Source organism: Heterocephalus glaber, unplaced genomic scaffold, assembly GCF_053883595.1.
Source record: "Heterocephalus glaber isolate CG9 unplaced genomic scaffold, H.glaber_assembly_v1.0 deba00001737, whole genome shotgun sequence".
NCBI classification, from domain to species: Eukaryota; Metazoa; Chordata; class Mammalia; order Rodentia; family Bathyergidae; genus Heterocephalus; species Heterocephalus glaber.
The window spans coordinates 2,487,597-2,505,272 of NW_028258445.1; the positions used below are offsets into that span (position 1 = coordinate 2,487,597).

Consider the following 17,676-nt stretch of genomic DNA (forward strand, 5'->3'; position numbering starts at 1 on the left):
CATGAAGCTGTATTGCCCTGGTGGCTGGAGGTGGTTTAGTTAACATTCTTGGCTTTATAAAGCAATACTCCACTGGCTTCATTTTTCCATTATTATATTTGTTTTCACTTGAAACAAAAGACAGAAATGCCTTATAAATGTTTATCTTCATGCTGATATTATCTAAAAGCAAACCTGAGTCCCAGGACCCTTCTCAAGCTCCATGACTTCTCTACAGTGCAAAACATTTATGAATTTCAGAAAGCATGTCTCTTCCCAGGCACTCAGCTGAGCACTGTTTATACTGCATGTGACAACAGCCTGCACAGATGTGCTAACCTAAGTGCAAACGAGCTGCTGAGGGTTTCATTTTAACCAGGGAGTCATCTGCTCCAGGAAACATTCATTTCGCTTACAAGGAAAGGAAAGCAGTAACGGGAGGTACTGTGCAGAAAGTGACAACTTGTCAGCTCACTGTACCAGGATGGCAGCCACAGCTCCAGTGGGTGACAGGGGCCACGCCGAGGCCCGCAGTCAGCAGACCACTGGCTGCACTCTAAGGAGGACTTGCCTTATAGACAAACGGGTTCTTCCGGGAATCCGTCAGGGTGTCAAACCTGGTGTACAGGTCGTTGAGAAGGTTCACGATCTTCATGGCCCCTTCTCCGGATGCATGCTTGCTGCAGAAAGCGTTGAAGCCCACGATGCCGCTGAAGAGGATCGTCACGTTGTCATACCTTTTGGCAGGGACTGGACGCTTATGCCGCAGCTCATTGGCAACAGAGGGAGGGAGGACGGAATACAGCAATCTGTTGGGAGTAGGAGGAAGGTGCTGAGAAATGCTGGGAATACATGCAAAAGTGCTTCTGCCAGCCCTTCACAGAGCATCGAGGCCACTCACTGTGGACTCTGACAGGACACCTTATAAAATTAACGAAAGACAGAGAACACAGAAATCATTTATTTTTCTAATCATAAAATTGCAAACACAAGCCAATTCAAACCAAAGCAAAATAAGCCAATCACACAAGCAGAAAACAAAGGACTGACAGCAACAGACACTCAAATTCGACATCTGCAGTCCTCTATTCTGACTCTCCTGTCACAAAGTTCACAGAGTTCACAGTGCAGTGCTGAGTGAACAGAACAGCAGCAACTCGCGGGCCTCTCAGGGAGGAGCAACTCAGTTCAGTTGCTGTGACATCGCAGTGGCAAGGCAGGCCTTCTAACATTCTCAAAAATATGAGGATTCTTGAAGCATGATAATTCTAAATAGTATAAACAGATTCAGAAAGTCAAACCCAACTTGGGAAATCCAAGTAAAGGAAAGGTGCAGGGCTAAGTACTTATCAGCAGCCCATACTAAAGGAGCCAAAGTCCAGTCCCAACAGTGCCTAGCTTGGGACTCTTGATCTAGGGAGAGAAGTCAATACCCTGCTTACGTGGACAATTGAGGGGAACATGAATTGAGTGCTTTTTCAACAGAATATAAAATACATGGGTATTTGTTACACTTTAAATTGTGCGCTCTTCAGAGTATCAATGAGTTAGTGTCTGCTTGCTGCTGCTACCATTCGGACCTTAATGTCTCCTGAACGCTCCCATCCTGTGGTCCTGCTGGGAAGCGGTGGGACCTCATAGAAACAGTCGGGTCATGCAAGTGAGGGGTGCATGCCCTCGTGGGGGCATTTGGAAGCCAGACTCTTCTCCTCTCTTTGGCTTCTCAGAAGTCTCCTCTGCTGTGTGGTCCCACCATGATACACTATGCTGCCTCAAGTGTGAAGGCAACAGAATCGAGGGACCATGAACTGAACCCTCTGGAGCTGTGAGCCAAAGTTCACCTTCCTCCTTTTAACCCAATTCTCTTAGGTATGTGTTACCGTAATGGAAAACAGACTAACAAAACCAAAAATACAGACACTAGAAAATACTGCAGAGTCACAGAACAAAAAATGAAACTTGGGGAGTTTTCTAATGTAATGGGCAGAGAGGATATTGAGAAACTCATTATGCTTTGAACCATAGTTCTAAGTGTGGTCTTGCAAGCTCCATAAAACACGTACTTTTACATGGATGGAATTGCACCACATACCAATGAAACACACACTCTGACTTTTTTTTCAAGAAATGGGATATTTTGTATTGTCTACCCTAAACTCTTGCTGAAATTTGCAAAATACATGGATAGACTGAACTGGGTGCAGCTTAAGGCCAGGAGGAAAATAAAGTGGTCTCAAAGGAACCAAACACAGCATTCAGCTTCATTACACAAAGGCCAAGGCGTATGAATAAGAAGTTGTATTTACACTGGCATCCTCTACTCCAACCATGCCGCTAAGAAGATGTGTGTTCTTGTGTACAGAGTCTCCACACATGGACATCTACACATGTATCAGTGCCAAAGAGGCACAGAAAGTGAGTTACTTACCAGTCCTGATGGTTTTCAAGGAAAGTGAAAGTTATAATGTGAACCAAGGCAGACTGGTTCAATTCTCCAACAATTTAGCCCCCTCTTTTACAAATACTGACCACACACAGAACCTGGGTAAAGGCTCTTACAACCATGAGGGACTTAATGCTTTTAATTAATATACAGAAGGCCAGGGATTTAATTTAGTTCAGTGATTCTGTCACCTGCCTTGCAAGCAGAAGGACCTGAGTTTGATCCCCAGTACCAAAAAAGATTCATAATTAATATACAGAAGCAAGGCAAAGTAGTATGCATGATGGATATTCATTAAAATTATAACTTGAAAGGGATGTATTTTCTTTAATGTTGTTTGTCCGTATTTCATAATTTATCTTTCCTATCAGAAGAACAGTTTAGGTTTGTATAGTTTTACTTTTTGTCACCACAAATGTATTACTGTCATTGATGACATTATAATTAGAATCATAAAATAATTTGTGGTTTAAGCAAGGAAGTCTTTTAAAATATAAGTACACTGCTCCCTGTAACCCTTCACAGCCGGTCTCAGCGGAGATGATGAGAATATCCACTGTATGCATGAATGGATGAATGGACAAACAAATGAACTGGACTTGATATGTCTGAATTACTCTGATGCTTTTCACTGAGATATTCTGATATCTATTCTTTTAACCTGGCTTAAAACTAGAATGCCTGCTTCCCCTATGATGAAGACTGATTTTATTTCCTTATGCATAATTTCTTTCCAAAGCCACAGCAGGGCTGAGGATGTGGTTTAGTGTCAGAGCCGGATGCCCTGGGTTCAATCACAAAAACCTAACTAAATCAATAACCAACGAACAAACAAACGAACGAACACAAAGCTGAAGATTTTGTCTGTCCTTCTCAAGACACAGCAAGTTCCGTGCCTTTCTAGTCTGGGACCCATCTGGACTGCAGCAGGGTAGCAACACGGTACGAATACAAGCCGCGCCCTCCTCAGCGGCACTCACGTGTCTGTCTTTTTCTTTTCATCTTCCAAGGCTCTCAGAGTGAGCTGCAGCCTGTCCGTGAGGATCTCCAGCTCCTGCGTGAGTTTGTACTCCTCCCTGAACTGCTCCCCCAGAAGAACCAAGTCGCGGGTGGCGTCGTGCAGCGGGATGTCGCTCAGGTACAGGCCTCTCCTGGTCAGGTCATCCAGGTTCATGACGCTGTCACACAGGAGACAGGGGCTGCTCAGGCCGCCGCCACGCGACAGCCCCGGCCCAGGACCAGGCAGCCGAGGTGAAAACAAGCAGGGAGCTGAACTCCCGAGATGACTTTATTTGCTCAGGTATCTACAACTCCATCACAGAGCAGTGAACCTCAGATACACTCTTGCCAGGTTGTTTTTTGGGTCTGTCTTTACAGAAAGTTAGGGTGGAAAACTGCTCTGTGAAACCCTCTCAGATCCTTAATACAAGGCTGTTGATGATTACATAATCACATTTTTCTTTATAAAAAGAGGAAGGAATACCCATGCTTCTCCTCAGCGGTAATTTCTTTTGAGAAACCAGCTCACTTTTTGCCTGGATCCTATCAGTCTTCTAACTGGCTGCTTTTCCCATGGTCACAGTGTTTATGAGTCTGCAAGATGATTCAGTACATCTTCAACGTGCAGTTGATGTGCTTAAAAGCCTTTCTGGCACGTACGTATGTGTTATTCTTACTTCTAGCTCTTACTTCTTCTGCTCTTATTTTCTTTGATTAATTTTTCCCATTTTTGTGAATTATTCTTTGACCTTCCTGAATTCTATGTATGAATTCTATGCCTCTTTGTAATTTAAGTAGTTTTTGGATCAGCATAATAGTGTTTATTCATTCAGTGAAGATCTGGTAAATAAAAAGTTCATTCGTTTTCAAATATTTTACCCCTGGGTTAAAATGTCTTAAAGGCATTGTCTGAATTATTTAAATACAAAGTGACTACTTCTAGTTACTCAGATAATAATTTCTCTAAATAGAAGAATTGGGTTATGATTTCACTAAGGATTTATTGAAAACTCAGATGGTCTCTTTTGATTTTGTTACAATGAGAATTTAAGCCCTCTTGCAGAAATAAACCTATCTGGAAAGATAGCAGATTGTTTGCCAAGGAATGTAGAACATTGCCATTGGGCAGATTATAAACTTAAAATGGAAATAAATGGCTATAAACATTCATACTGAATTAGAAAACAATTCAATTGTAACTTTTAATTGTTCTAAAATATAATTTTAATGAACTAGTAACAATTTTTTCTTAAATTAATCATCCAAAAATTATTTTATGAGTAAAACTGCTTTAATTTGATCTTTATTTATTGTGGACACAAATCTTTCTACACACATGAGCACGTCTCATACGACAATCTGTGAATACCTAACCCAGGACCGATTTCTGCATGTGGCAATAAACAAACACATTCCAAATTGTCTGCTTTTGTCTCCAGGAAAACCATTTTCCTCCATGAGTGGGAATTGTCCCTACCTGGAAACTGTCATTTTATTGACTCTCAACCTGGAGAGAGGCAGGAGAAGAAAATGCTCATTGACAGGAGACAAAATATTGAAAGATCAATGCAGGTTGTTAATATTTAGAAGTTTTCTATTTGTTAATTTCACCCTTTTAATTTTCACTTCTATATATTTCTCAGGAAAAATCATTTTTATATCTCATGTAGTACATATAATCACGTTAACAAAATTAAACAGTATTTCATATTTAATGTACTTAATAATTAATTGGTGATTAATATATTCTTATCTAGTTTTACAGTTGTTCTGCATTCCTCTATACCATTAGACTTTGTTCTCAGCATGTGAACACAGCATCTTTACATGAAAAGAGATCACGGTAGAGGTGACATTAAACATTTAACTGAGAGCTCACCAAAACTTGCTTTCTTAAGTGATTACTAGACAATGTGGAGTCTTTGGCTGCACATTTAGAAATGCACAAAATGTCACCAACTTACAAGCATCATGTTTTCTTTCTGTTCTAAAGCAAGTTTAGACACACTTTTTTATCTTCTGATTTTTGGTGCATCCTTTAGGTAAAATGCTTTCTCAGTGTGGAAAAACGCAAACTCATAGTCTTGCTCCCCTAATATCTTTATTACAAACAACATATTTTAATACATTTCAATTTAATAATATATTTCAAGTAGTGTATCTTGATTAAGGTAATTAAATATTTTTGATATAAAGAATCTTAGAGCTAGAAATAGAACACTTTTATAATTTTTTACTACCATAGCACAAAAAAGCTAACTCTGTAGGGCCCAATATACCCACGTATTTACACCACCATTTTAGATGCTTTGCAGAATTGCTCATTTACAGGATACTCCTTCTGAAGACACAGAAGTAGAGCACTAGCTGCAGATTAACTATCCCATGATCTGATGGCGTAAGTATTTCAGAAATAGACTTTGAGGTGCCATATACAGTAGGCTACTACTTCTGAGTTTATCAGCAAGTATTCAGTAAGGTCATGCTTGTTAGAGAGAATTACATAACAGGGGTAGGAGAATCCAGTCTCTCCTTAGCACACGAATATATGATGGAAGAAAGTCTCCCTGGACGAAGGGAGGCTGCACTTTATCAGTGCATTGCAGTATCACACTGAACACACCAATATGCACAATTAATGCATTTTCATCAAAACTCAGAAGTGAGAATATGATCGACAGCCTCTGTTAAGTAAAAACGGGTACTCACACCCGTCGTAATTAACCCAGATTATTACCTCGGGGAGCACAGGAACACGATGCTGTCTGCTTCCGGTAAGTAGATCATTTGACCCTTGAGACGCAGGCAGCTGATCTCAGTCCCTGTCAGTTCGTCCTCGCACTCTAGCTTCTCCACATCCAACAATCCTTCCTTGCAGAGACAAGACACAAGGACACAACCACTAACTCGCGGTCTGTCCCTGCCTGGCAGTTCATCACCAATCGCTTTGCACTGCCCACGGGGCAGAGTAGGTGCCTCCCACTGCCGTGGAACGTGGAAGGGCAGCCGCTACTGTGCAGACACTCATTTAAGCAGTTTTTGTGAATCTGGTTTACCCTGACATTCATGGATGGACATGCTTTCCCTGGTAGTAAGACCTAGCTGGAAAATATCCTGAAAACCAGAGATCAGCACTGCCGGCCCCGTCAGCTATCCTGACCTCACCTGCCTTCCAGAGTAGCCACCGAGCAGGGGAATGGTGAAGGGAGGTGAGGTGAGAATGGGCTGATGGGGCTGGCACGTTTGATCTCTAGTTTTCAAGGCTGATTATTTTCCAGCTAGGTCTTATTTTGGGGGAAACACGGCACAAAAGGATAAAACAAGCCAATGCTGTATTCACACAGCAGCTGAGAACAGTGGGTCTCAAATACAAACATGGGCATAGATACAGTCTTTGGAGAGGTGTGGGAAGGATGAAATGAATCTCACTCTAATTAACCCACTGAGGACACAAACTGAGATCTGGACACTACCTAAATTACTGGCTATGTGGATATTTTATCACTTGTATTTTCCTACAAAAATGGCATCAAGAATAATACACAATTTAAGAATTAATCACTGCCTTTGGGTGAATTAAAAAAAAAACACAAAACCTTTGTTCTTTTGGTTCCTAAAATAAGGCAGTGCATCCATATGGAGGAGAGAGGGTGGTTTTATTATGGGGCATGGGGCTGTCCCAGCAAGACACCTAAAAGTTACTTTTGTTCATTCTGATCAGCTCATGCAGTTGCATGTTCTTCAGCAAAACTGTAAGTCAACAGCCTGCTATACAGGCACGTCTTTGAGGTTTGGTTTTCATCTCCTTTTAATTTCTCCATCTCATACAATGTAGCAGTAGATAATTCTTCCTCCTGACCACTTCTGAGTGGTAACACCTTAATTACAGACATATAATGAAGTAAGAGTTTGATTACCTTGCTTCTCAAGACGAACACTGTATTGATGTGTGAAAGGATCCCATGGAAACTAATATCGATATGAGGACGAACCAGAGAAAAGACAGACAGAAGGCTGCAATTCCCGGGCTGGAGCTGAAGTGCAGAGAGAGAGCAAAGGACACTTCCTGAGTTAAAACAAATGGAAAATCTTAACTGTTGTTAGGAAACTTACCTGGACTGTGGACTCAAACATGCACCTCACTGACTAAGTGGACATCAAACAGGAGATCTGCTATGATTTCAGGTAACTAGTACTTGGCTACTAGTAGATGCAAGTGAGTATGTTAAGAAGGAGAAAGGATAAAAATTTACCTTCTGAAATGTACCACGATGTGTTAAATGCCTACGGCTTGAAATGAAATTAAATGTTAAAAATACCTACAACACTTTTTAAAGTTACCGAAACAGGGCTGATACTAAGAAAAGTAAGCAGCCTTCACTGACTGCTTATGAGGAACGCAGCATGAGCCAGAGTTCTTCGTGGGATCCCTCCCGGGGTGGGAGCAGAAGGGACACAGGCAGAGATGCCCTGGGGCCACATGACGAGGGACAGGTGGAGGCAGCACACACCCCCTTCTGCTTCCTGATGGGCAGTCTTCCGCCTCACCCCATGGGGCTAGTCCTGAGTGATGAAGTCTCTTTAATTACAAACAGGAAGTACAGTACCTCTGGACACATGTCACGGACACTTCCAAAAGCTGAGATGAGAGAGTACAAAAGCAGAAAGGAAGGATTTTCAAGTGGGTCTCAGGAATATCGCCCCACTGCTGTCCTCTGATACTTTTTCTACTAAACAATACGACAATCGCTTTTTCGTCAGTGTTTTCAAATTCCTTCCTTTTCCCTGAGAATGGCAGTAATTTTGAAAGCTGTTTTGAGAAGTAAATATACAATGGACCTTTACTCAACAATGAGAAAGTGACAGCTGACTGCTGGCAAGTCCCCCACTTTCTCATTAAAATAAACACACCACTTCCACATAATGTCCTACTTCACTGTAAGTGACTATAGCAGGAACAGACAGACATCCCGAGGAGCTGCAGCATGCTCACATACACTTCGGTTAAAAGCACGCGGGGCGGCCAGTGCTCCGGGCTGCCTGACACACGTGCGAGGGCTGAGTGAGTGCCGCGTGTGGCAGCAGCACCAGGTCCGGGCAGACTGGCTGTCCTCTCACCTGGGGCAGCACCCTGTAGATGGCATTGCCGCACTGAGTGACCACCAGGTCTCGGTCAAATATTATGTGGAAAGGAAAAGCTTTGCAGAAGGTGTAGGGGCTGATGCGAGATTCCTGGGTACCGTTTTCTTCAAATCTGTCAAGATCTTCATAAAAATCCTCTTCTTTAGACTCTTTCTCTTCAATTAAAAATTGAGTATGATCACATTCTTCATTTCTTTGCTGAATAACCTGGATGTCAAAGGGGGAAATGACTGCATTTTAGTTCAGTCTCAATAGACTGATTATGAGAACTGCATTTAGACTAAAATTTTCAATATTAAAACAAAATTTAAATACTAAAAGTTCAATATATATGTAAATGTATATATGTCTAAAATAGAAAAACATTTCAAGACAATGACCTGTGCAACTGGACAATGAATAATTCTTCACAGTAAAATGCAAACCTGACGTAAGCTCCCCGCTGCCCCGTACCTTCCTTGGGAGGATTAGGAAATACCTAATCCTAATGCTCTTGTTCTGGTAGGCTACCCGCCTCCGGACAACCTACAAACCCCAGAAGGTAACACCGTCTAGTGTGATAAAATGATACTTAAAGGCAGAGGGAGTTTAAAAGATAAGAGATGTGTATTTTCAAACACGCAATGAGAATCTTTTCTTCGTCCCCTGGCAGGCTGCTGCAGCCTAGGTCTAAAACGTAACCTACGTCTGTCTCCAGCGGTCAGGGGCGGGGCTCTGGAAGGAGGTGGATCGGGGAGCTGGACTCTCAGGGGCCGTCAGGGCCACCGGGAGGCGACGCGGGCGGCAGTCCTGTCCTGCCCGTTCTCCATCTGGCTGCCTCCCTCGCTCTCTCTACTTCCAATTTCGACGATGTTGCTGCCTCAGGGCCAGACACCGTGGACTAAAACCTCGGTCCTGGAGGGAAATAAATCCTCCCTCCTTTAACCTGTATCAGGGGATTGGTCCCTGCAGTGGAAAATGACTGATACACAAGTATAAAAATTACAATACCAGGCTGGATGGGCTCCTGGAAAAAGAGGTGGGCATCTTTAATCTCTCTGAAGGATATATTGATACTATTCATAAAAACCCCTTAAAATTATATACTGTATATTTTCATTCAGGCTAGGAAGTTATTCTAAAGAAGTAATCATGATTGCAAGCAAAGCTCTATAACTTAAATGATTACATTCCTAAAGTGTTATTCACAGTCTGCCATATTATTACAGTCTAGAAAAAATAATTTCTTAAGGAACTGCAAGCGATGAGACCTCTTACAAAGGGGGAACTCTGTCTCAACCCAGGCACATCCAAGTGGAGACTGGTTGGGGTCAATGTAAGTCACGGGTAAAGGAAGACAAAGTGTTGCTCATCTGTGCTTTTTCATTTGGGTTCACTGTAGCATCTTCTGACAATCACAAACCATGGATATCACTGTATATATTTTTCCAGATATATTCTTTCATGTCAAAATTAAGACAGCACTACTGTAACTGGCGCACTATCATGCCAATTTTACTATACTGGGTAAATATTGATATTGTTGTGCATCATTTGAAAACTTTGCCCCATTAATGTTGATTTCCCTAACTCATGGGCAAAAGAAAACAGTCAATCTTAAAATTTAGGCCTAATTTTGAGGTTCTGCTATACTGAACTAGAACTAAAATGTATGTATCTTAAATTTATTGATTCATTATTTGATTTCTTTATCCAATTAGGAAAAAGAATTGCATTTGTGCTATACTTTAAGCTCTCAGTGGTATATCATTTTTAGTCATGATTTAATATTTCTTATGTCATTCCAATTGACTGGTATTTCTGGACCCATTAAATTTATGAGTTTGATCTAATATCTAAAGAAGTTAAAACAGTAATTTTCAAAAACTTGAATATGCAAAATTTATTTATGAAATCCAAATATTTCCAAGTCTGTATTGAATCATTTAATCATTTAAATAAAGACCCCAAAGATACTAAATATTGTATAAACAGAACCATGTAACTAAGCAAAAACTTGAACTTTGGCCGGGGATTTAGCTCAGTGGTTCCGCCACCTGCCTCACAAGCGCAAGGTCCCAAGTTCGATCCCCGGTACAAAAAAAAAAACCTTGAACTTTGTATAGTGTGTGAATCCCATCCCTGTCTGTAATAACCATGGTAACTGTCTCTGAGTGTCTCCAAGGGCCCTAATTTGTGTTTCTCTATGTAGTTTCTGTGCACTAGCATCTTGCTCATCTTGCAGACAGACTCTGTACACACCCCCAGGGTGGTTCCCTCAGGACAGAAGTTGTGTTAGTCTGGGGTCAAGATCGAGAGATGGGAAAGAAAGGGCACATGCTATTCTGATTGAATTCCAGTGCTATTCCCATCCATGCACGAATTTCAAACTTTATCCATGATTTTAATCTTTACACATCTCTGGTTTGGTTACCGAAAGGTAAACAGTCCTCCCTTCTAGGTGCAGAGAGATGCACACACGCAAACCTCCAAGTGCCACGGCAGCTCACGAAAGAAAGGAAACAATAAAATGTAACTGGCACCATGAGATTAAATTTGAGGTATTTTTCTAATTACTCTCAATGCTGCAAGTTTTATTTTGTGTAACAGTGTACTTAGGCATTCTGGGCTCCCACTTGAGTTAGAAGACAACTATGAGAGCTGAGAAAGTACTGCCTATCAGATTTCCCAGAAGAAAGACAACCAAAATAGGGTACTATTCCTGACTCCACTCTGGTTCAAGCCTCCAGCCACTGCAAAATGGCCCTTGGGGCAGAATATTCTGAGCACACACAAAAGCAGCCGATGCAGGGAGACTGCATGGGTCAGCAGTAAAAAAACAACAGCGATTCTCCTGTTGTTGGCTGTGTCAGTACCTCGAAATCAGCGTTCAGAACTAACTGTATTATCAATAGTAGCAGTTTTTAAAGTACAGTACCAGACCTGGCTTCTTTCACCAAAGTAACTTGATTTAAAAAAAGAGAGGGAGAGAGAGAGCAAGCCCAACTTCTAATTGAGAAGACATTTCAACTCTGTGTCAGAACAGACACAGACAGAAAATAAACTCCACAGAGGGAAAACTGCTCTGTGAACCAAACCCACTTCTGTGTTAGTTATCCTCACGTGTGACCAGATGTCTTGCACACTGAAAACCACAGCTCAGCCTCTGTTCCCGGCCGGTGGGTGCTCATAGGGAATGCAAACCAAAGTTCTTTTTGCCCTTAAGCAATGTATAATTCAAAAGAAAAATCTGCTGCCACAAGGAACAAATACCCTGTCTAATGCATTCCAAGGCCAAATGTAGAAGGCTGCTGCTGTCCTCGCTGTTCCAGGTACAGATGTACAGACTGTATCTACATGTATATACACAGACATTGACACACACGTTTTCTAGAGACATGCATTAGCAGCAATCGCTGTAGGTAGATTCAGTGTCTTCTCCATATCCCACCCATGTTCAGAGCCCCGTCGGCGCTCATTACCTTCATGTCTATTTCTGTGCCATGTATTTGCTGAGCCACTGTTTTGATGATTCCAATGACGATGTCCTGCAGCCCCTCTCTCTCCGAGTAGTAGTGCAGAATGAGCCCTTTGCCCTTTTCCGCGTCAGTACACCTAAAGGAAGGCGCACGCATGCCCGGGTAGATGGTGGCGAGGTGGTCGTGCAGGGCATCCAGGTTCTGCAGAGGGGAGAGGGGTGAGGGACACGGCCACACATGGTTGGCAGCCTTCAGCAACCCAAGGCACCGTCAGGGCCAGGCCTGAGCCCCCTGGGCATACCGCACAGTAAACCTCTACCCGGCGCGTCCTTCGCTACCCCTGACACAGCTCCAAGACATCCCACCGACAGGTCGGGACTGCAGCGGTGTAACTAAGAGGCCTCTGTGGCCATCACTCATCGCTGCATTTTAGGAAAGGATAAACAAACGGCACCAAGACAGAACGCCTGAAGCAGCACAAAGCCACACGGGCTAAGGAGCAGATACACACGTTCCCCAGGGCGCGGAGCCGCATCCGCCTGCTGGGGACCCCCAGCAGCCCTCTGTGCTGGGCCAACGTGGTTCTTCTTTCAAAGTCAACCTCAGAATGCTAAGTGTATGAAAATGCAAGCACGCTGCTGTGTGGAGCGGTACTTTAGAAATTAAAGACATATTTTAGAAATAATTTCTCCATGTTCAGAGTATCGAATCCAGGATTCATGGTAAACCTGTGAAATAACTATCTTCTAAAACTGAAGTCCTGGGAATCTAATAAATTAGCCTGTAAATGCTTTTCATTCTTGTAGCCTGGCTATGACCTTAGAATGTGCCAAATTCCCCAGGGTCCTACATTACTCACTAAAACACAAAAGTGGTTTGTATAAAGGTTCCCACAATAAAAGGCACACACTATACTTTTAATGTGGCCTATCCAACATGACAGTTACTCAACCTAGCACTTTCCTTTTCTGCAACAGGATTTTGCTAAGTTGCATGGGCTTGACTCAAAATTGCCTTCCCTTGCCTCAGCCTCCCAACTGCTGGGATTCTGGATACATGCCACTAAGCCCAGCTTCAACATGATTTTTAAAGTGACATTTGGTTCATAACATGTCTGCATGTAGGTGTGTGTAGGACACACACACACAGGGCACCGTGGTCCTGAAAGCTGGCCCTGTGATCCAGACTCAAGATACATTGACCTCCTCCACTGTACGAATCTGTGATCTTTTTAAATCAACTTTATCCACAGTGCTTTCCGTTTTCTTCCCCAAAACGACTCCTATTGGAATCAAGTCAGGTTGGTCCATAATAAAAACAGCCATTTATTCTGATTACCTCTAGAGGCTGCCAGTGGCCCATAGAGGGAATTCAATATGGTGGACACCAGGAATTAGACAATTTCTACAACTTGCAAGCCCCTAAATCTTAAATTTTACTTGGCTGAATAGTACCAGAGGTTTTTACGATTCTCCCAAGTCTAAGGGCTGCTCTGAAGGATCTTCAAGATCCTTTGTACTTTGTACTTCTATGAAAAATACAAATAAAAATAGCAGAAAACATACCAGTTAGAAAAAAGAAATCACTGTAAGACTTGAAATTTTATCTCTATTTATCATGGAGTCAAAGTTGAGCTTGTGGCTGCATTAATAATATTTTTCTAATATAACCAGGCCCAGTGCTGAGGTGTGAATATTTAGTAAGGGAGAGAAAAAAATCACTGATTCAAAGCTGCTGGTACATGCCCAAATCCAGCACGCACAACTTAGTGAAACTCTGTCTCAAAATAAAAACGTTTAAAAGGAGGTGAGTACATAAATCAGTGTGAAAGGCTCTAGGTTCAATCTCCAGTACTGCAAAGGCTCAAAGAGGTCTTTGGACACTTTTTTTCAACTTACCCATTTCCTAAGTCAATTATCACTTTTGAACCCACTGGCAAGGCACTACATATCATAGTGTTAGGAGCACATTTCTATCCAGTCCACCTGATGGTATGAGACAGAAACCAATGGTGCCATTTCTGTCAGCAGCACCCTGAGGCCCTTGCCAGGAAAGTCAGGGCTCAGGTGGGAAGGCCCAGCCCAGGCACTCCCGGAGTAACAAGGATAGGCACAGCGGGTGAAGTGTGCGGGAGGTCATCTTAATTTAAATAAAGGTATGGATAAATCAAGACATTAACAGTCCTAACAAAATACTGCTTAAATGTGTCTTTCAGGATAAGTGAAATGCTAAAAACATCCAGTGAGAATGTTCATCTTTTATATCACTGCGGTAAACAACTCTCAAGAGATTTGCTGTTTTATTGAACTTACTATTAATTAAATGGACAAGTAAAGTGCTTTCCTGAAGCATACAAGATTTAACACTACTTAATGTAATATTGATTTTCTTTAGATAGTATCTAACATAAAAAGTACTCTTGGGATTTCTTTAGTTACAGCTTTCCCTACTTGGCTTTACTTTCTCAGAGTTAGAGTGATTACCACAGCCTGCCTATTCTAAGAAATGGGGCTACTGATTAAAAATTAAATTATTTTCATTTGAGTGCATCCACATTGCTAATAAACATGCCGTCTTCATAATTTGGACAACAGTGGTAGAAGCCTCAAAAAGCTACACACACACACACACACACACACACACACGCACGCACGCACACCCTGAAAATGAATCTTACAACAACCCACAGAAAAATTTTCCAGATTTGATAAGGTTCTCTAAAGACTCTTCATCCATATTAGTGTCGCAATGTAATCTGGAGAGGTTTCGTCTCAAAACTGATATTCCCTTTTATTTCTAAATATAACCCATGGAACCAAGTATAGAAAGAAAAGAACTGAACAGCTGTGTGTCCAATTACAAAGTATATGCGGATGCATGAAATGAAATCCACAGAGACACGGGAAAAAGTAAACACACATACTGTAGAAAGCAGATTTCCAGAAAGCAACAGAGCAAACCTTGTTTGCATTTATTCTTTCTAGCTTCATAAAAACTTTTTAAAATAAAAAAATCCAGTACAGACAGCAGGTACGTTCACCTATTTTAAGACACAGAAAGGTAATTCTGAGGTTTTAATTCCATTTCTAAATGGTATAAGAGCTGGGTTGGTTTTTTTTTCTGGTGCTGAAACCAGGGTACTTACCCTGAGCTATGTCTCACCCTGTTCTAGTTTTCGGAATTTGAGATAGGGACTTGCTCAAAACGAATGTGCTCTTTCTGCCAGTACATCCACTTCATCTCGCCACCCAGCACGTATGGTTTAAAGAAGAAACATTCGTTCTGCTAACCTGGCAAACTGTACTGAATACCCAGATTTAGGAAACGCAGATTTAGGGAATGAAAGACAATTCACTATTCTTCAGAGAAATGCTATAAAGTTCCATATTTTTTAAAGATCTTGGACTGTTTCAAAATAAATGCAAATTGTCTTTCTGCATCACGTAACAATAAGCTCATCATTACAGACACAAATCCTACAGGAATCCACCATTTCACTTTCTTGCACCAGAACATCTAACTGCAAATTCCTAAATGATCCACAGAAAGGAATACAGTAGGAAAAAAAAAAAAAGAAAGGAATACAGTAGGACCCTGCCTTGGAAGTTTTGAAGACAGATTTTTGCCTTTGGTTTTAGTGAATATGGAAACAGAAATTGTTTTGTGTTGAGAATGTCACTGAAGTTTAGATCTAAAAAGCATCTTAAAGAGCAGTTCTTACAAAGTCTCTCTCCCAGTCCTTCATTCCCGTTCCTTCCCTGCCCGCCCTCCCTCTCTTCCCTTCTCCTCTCTCTTCCTCTTCCTCCCACCCTTCTGCCTCCCTCCGCCAGGAAGGTACCCTATCTCCTCTCCCTTTATTCCTCCCATCCCAGAAAACCGGACTAACACCAATATTTTTAAATGAAGCTGATGGAACTGGAAAACATTTTGCCAAGTCTTGTAACAAAGAAGTCAACTGAGAACTTGAAGATGAAAAATGTGAACAGACAAAACCTGAAAAATGGCCAACTCAGCTCCAAGCAAGGGGATGACACAGGGTGAGCAGGAGGTCAAGGCTGTGACCATGCCTTTCTGCCTTTGCTTCTGAGAACTTCTTCTGGAGACATAAAACCCTACAACTGCATAACTCCTTCTAGGAGAAACGACAGAAATCTCTGTTTGAAAAGATACTGTACCACAGCCACTAAAATCATGTAAATAGGTGTGCCAGGCAATCTTACTTGTCAACCTGACTGGAGGCGAGTCTTCTGCACAGGTGACTGGGTCACCCACGGATGTCCACACAGACAGAGTGCTGTTGGGAGGGGAGGCCAGCTGGAGGAGGTGGTCACTGGGGTGTGCCTTGGGGGATGGGTCTCTCCCCAGTGCTCTTCCCCTGTGCTCTGCTTCCCAGCCAGCAGGAAGTGGACAGCTTTACTCCACCATGCCGCTCCATCATGATGGTCCTGCCCTGCAGCCAGCTGATTTGATGCTCCTGCCTTGGAAATCAGCCATGGACTGAACCCTTTGAAACGTAAGCCAAATGCACTATAGCCTCCTTTAAGTTGTGTATGTGAGGCATTTTGTCCTACAACAGAAAAGCTCACCCATACAATGGGAACAGCTGTAAAGATATATATAATACATACATTTTCTACTATCTAAAGATAAATGCTGTAAAGAAAAGTAGTAAAAAATACGGCTTGTAAAATAATCCACTTATTCTTTTGCCTGTAGAACTCACACTATGAAAGATACCATATATATAATACCACATTTGACAATTAATCTATATTTTGTAAATTTGTGAAGATCTACTATAGTTACTCAAAAAAATGTCTTTTTTTTTTTAATTTAGAGCATTTTAATAGGGCAAAAGTTGAGAGCACAAGGCCTGAGCCTCTGGAGTTCATTCCTATCAACGTCACTTTGATTGTGCAGCAAGATGAAACTTTTTCATTACAATAGAGTTGGAGATACACAGATACACTATGTACCAAATAGCAAGATAATGAAGCAAATTGTAACACAGTGTGGTAATGCATGAGCAGTAACCATTAGAGTAACATTTCTTGGTCCAGTGAATGCTTCAGTTCCACTTGTACACTTACCAATGATTTCAAGGGTTTATTATACATCTAGTTTTATTATACTTTTACTAGAATTGTCTGTCTTTCAGTTCTAATTCCTTATCTTCCCTCATCAGTTTTTAAAAATAAAAGTAACTCTTCTGTTAATCTGAAAATTGTAGCTTACAGAAATGGGCATTTTGGATGCAGAGAAAATTTTCTTTTGCAATTTGAGTTGAAAATAAAATGAACAGTGCATTCTTTTCTAAGAAATGTAAACAGCTAGGGAAGTATTATAATTTTACAGCTGTTCAGGAAAATCCTTGTATTTCCCAAAATAACCCTTTGCACAAACTTTTAAGAATCAATGTCATTAATCCCAGATTTTTGCTAGTGCGCTGGGAAAACCGCTGTGTTATATTTTAAAAGCCAAAGCCTGAAGCCAAGTGGAATTGAAAAAATCCCCACTGCAGACTGAAGAGAGGAAGTGCTGGGGACTCAAATACACAGGACTTGAGTGAGTGAGCGAGTGAGACCGATCACCTGCTGTATCCAGGTCAGATTAGGGAGGCTGCGTCTTCATTAAACAGTGCAAGACGACTTTAGT

General features: G+C 41.6%; 1 protein-coding gene across 5 annotated transcripts in view; it reads right to left on the reverse strand.

Annotated features, from left to right (window-relative positions):
* Positions 1-17,676, reverse strand: part of Gucy1b1 (guanylate cyclase 1 soluble subunit beta 1) — a 45,956-nt gene that overhangs the window by 4,026 nt on the left and 24,254 nt on the right. For all 5 annotated transcript variants that reach the window (XM_013067006.3, XM_021247443.2, XM_021247442.2 and 2 more), the window contains 6 exons: positions 12,025-12,222; positions 8,540-8,770; positions 7,339-7,455; positions 6,159-6,292; positions 3,403-3,600; positions 551-788 (listed from right to left, as the gene is read on the reverse strand). In XM_013067006.3, the coding sequence (XP_012922460.1) occupies positions 551-788; positions 3,403-3,600; positions 6,159-6,292; positions 7,339-7,455; positions 8,540-8,770; positions 12,025-12,222 (1,116 nt within the window). The remainder of the gene's footprint in view (positions 1-550; positions 789-3,402; positions 3,601-6,158; positions 6,293-7,338; positions 7,456-8,539; positions 8,771-12,024; positions 12,223-17,676) is intronic.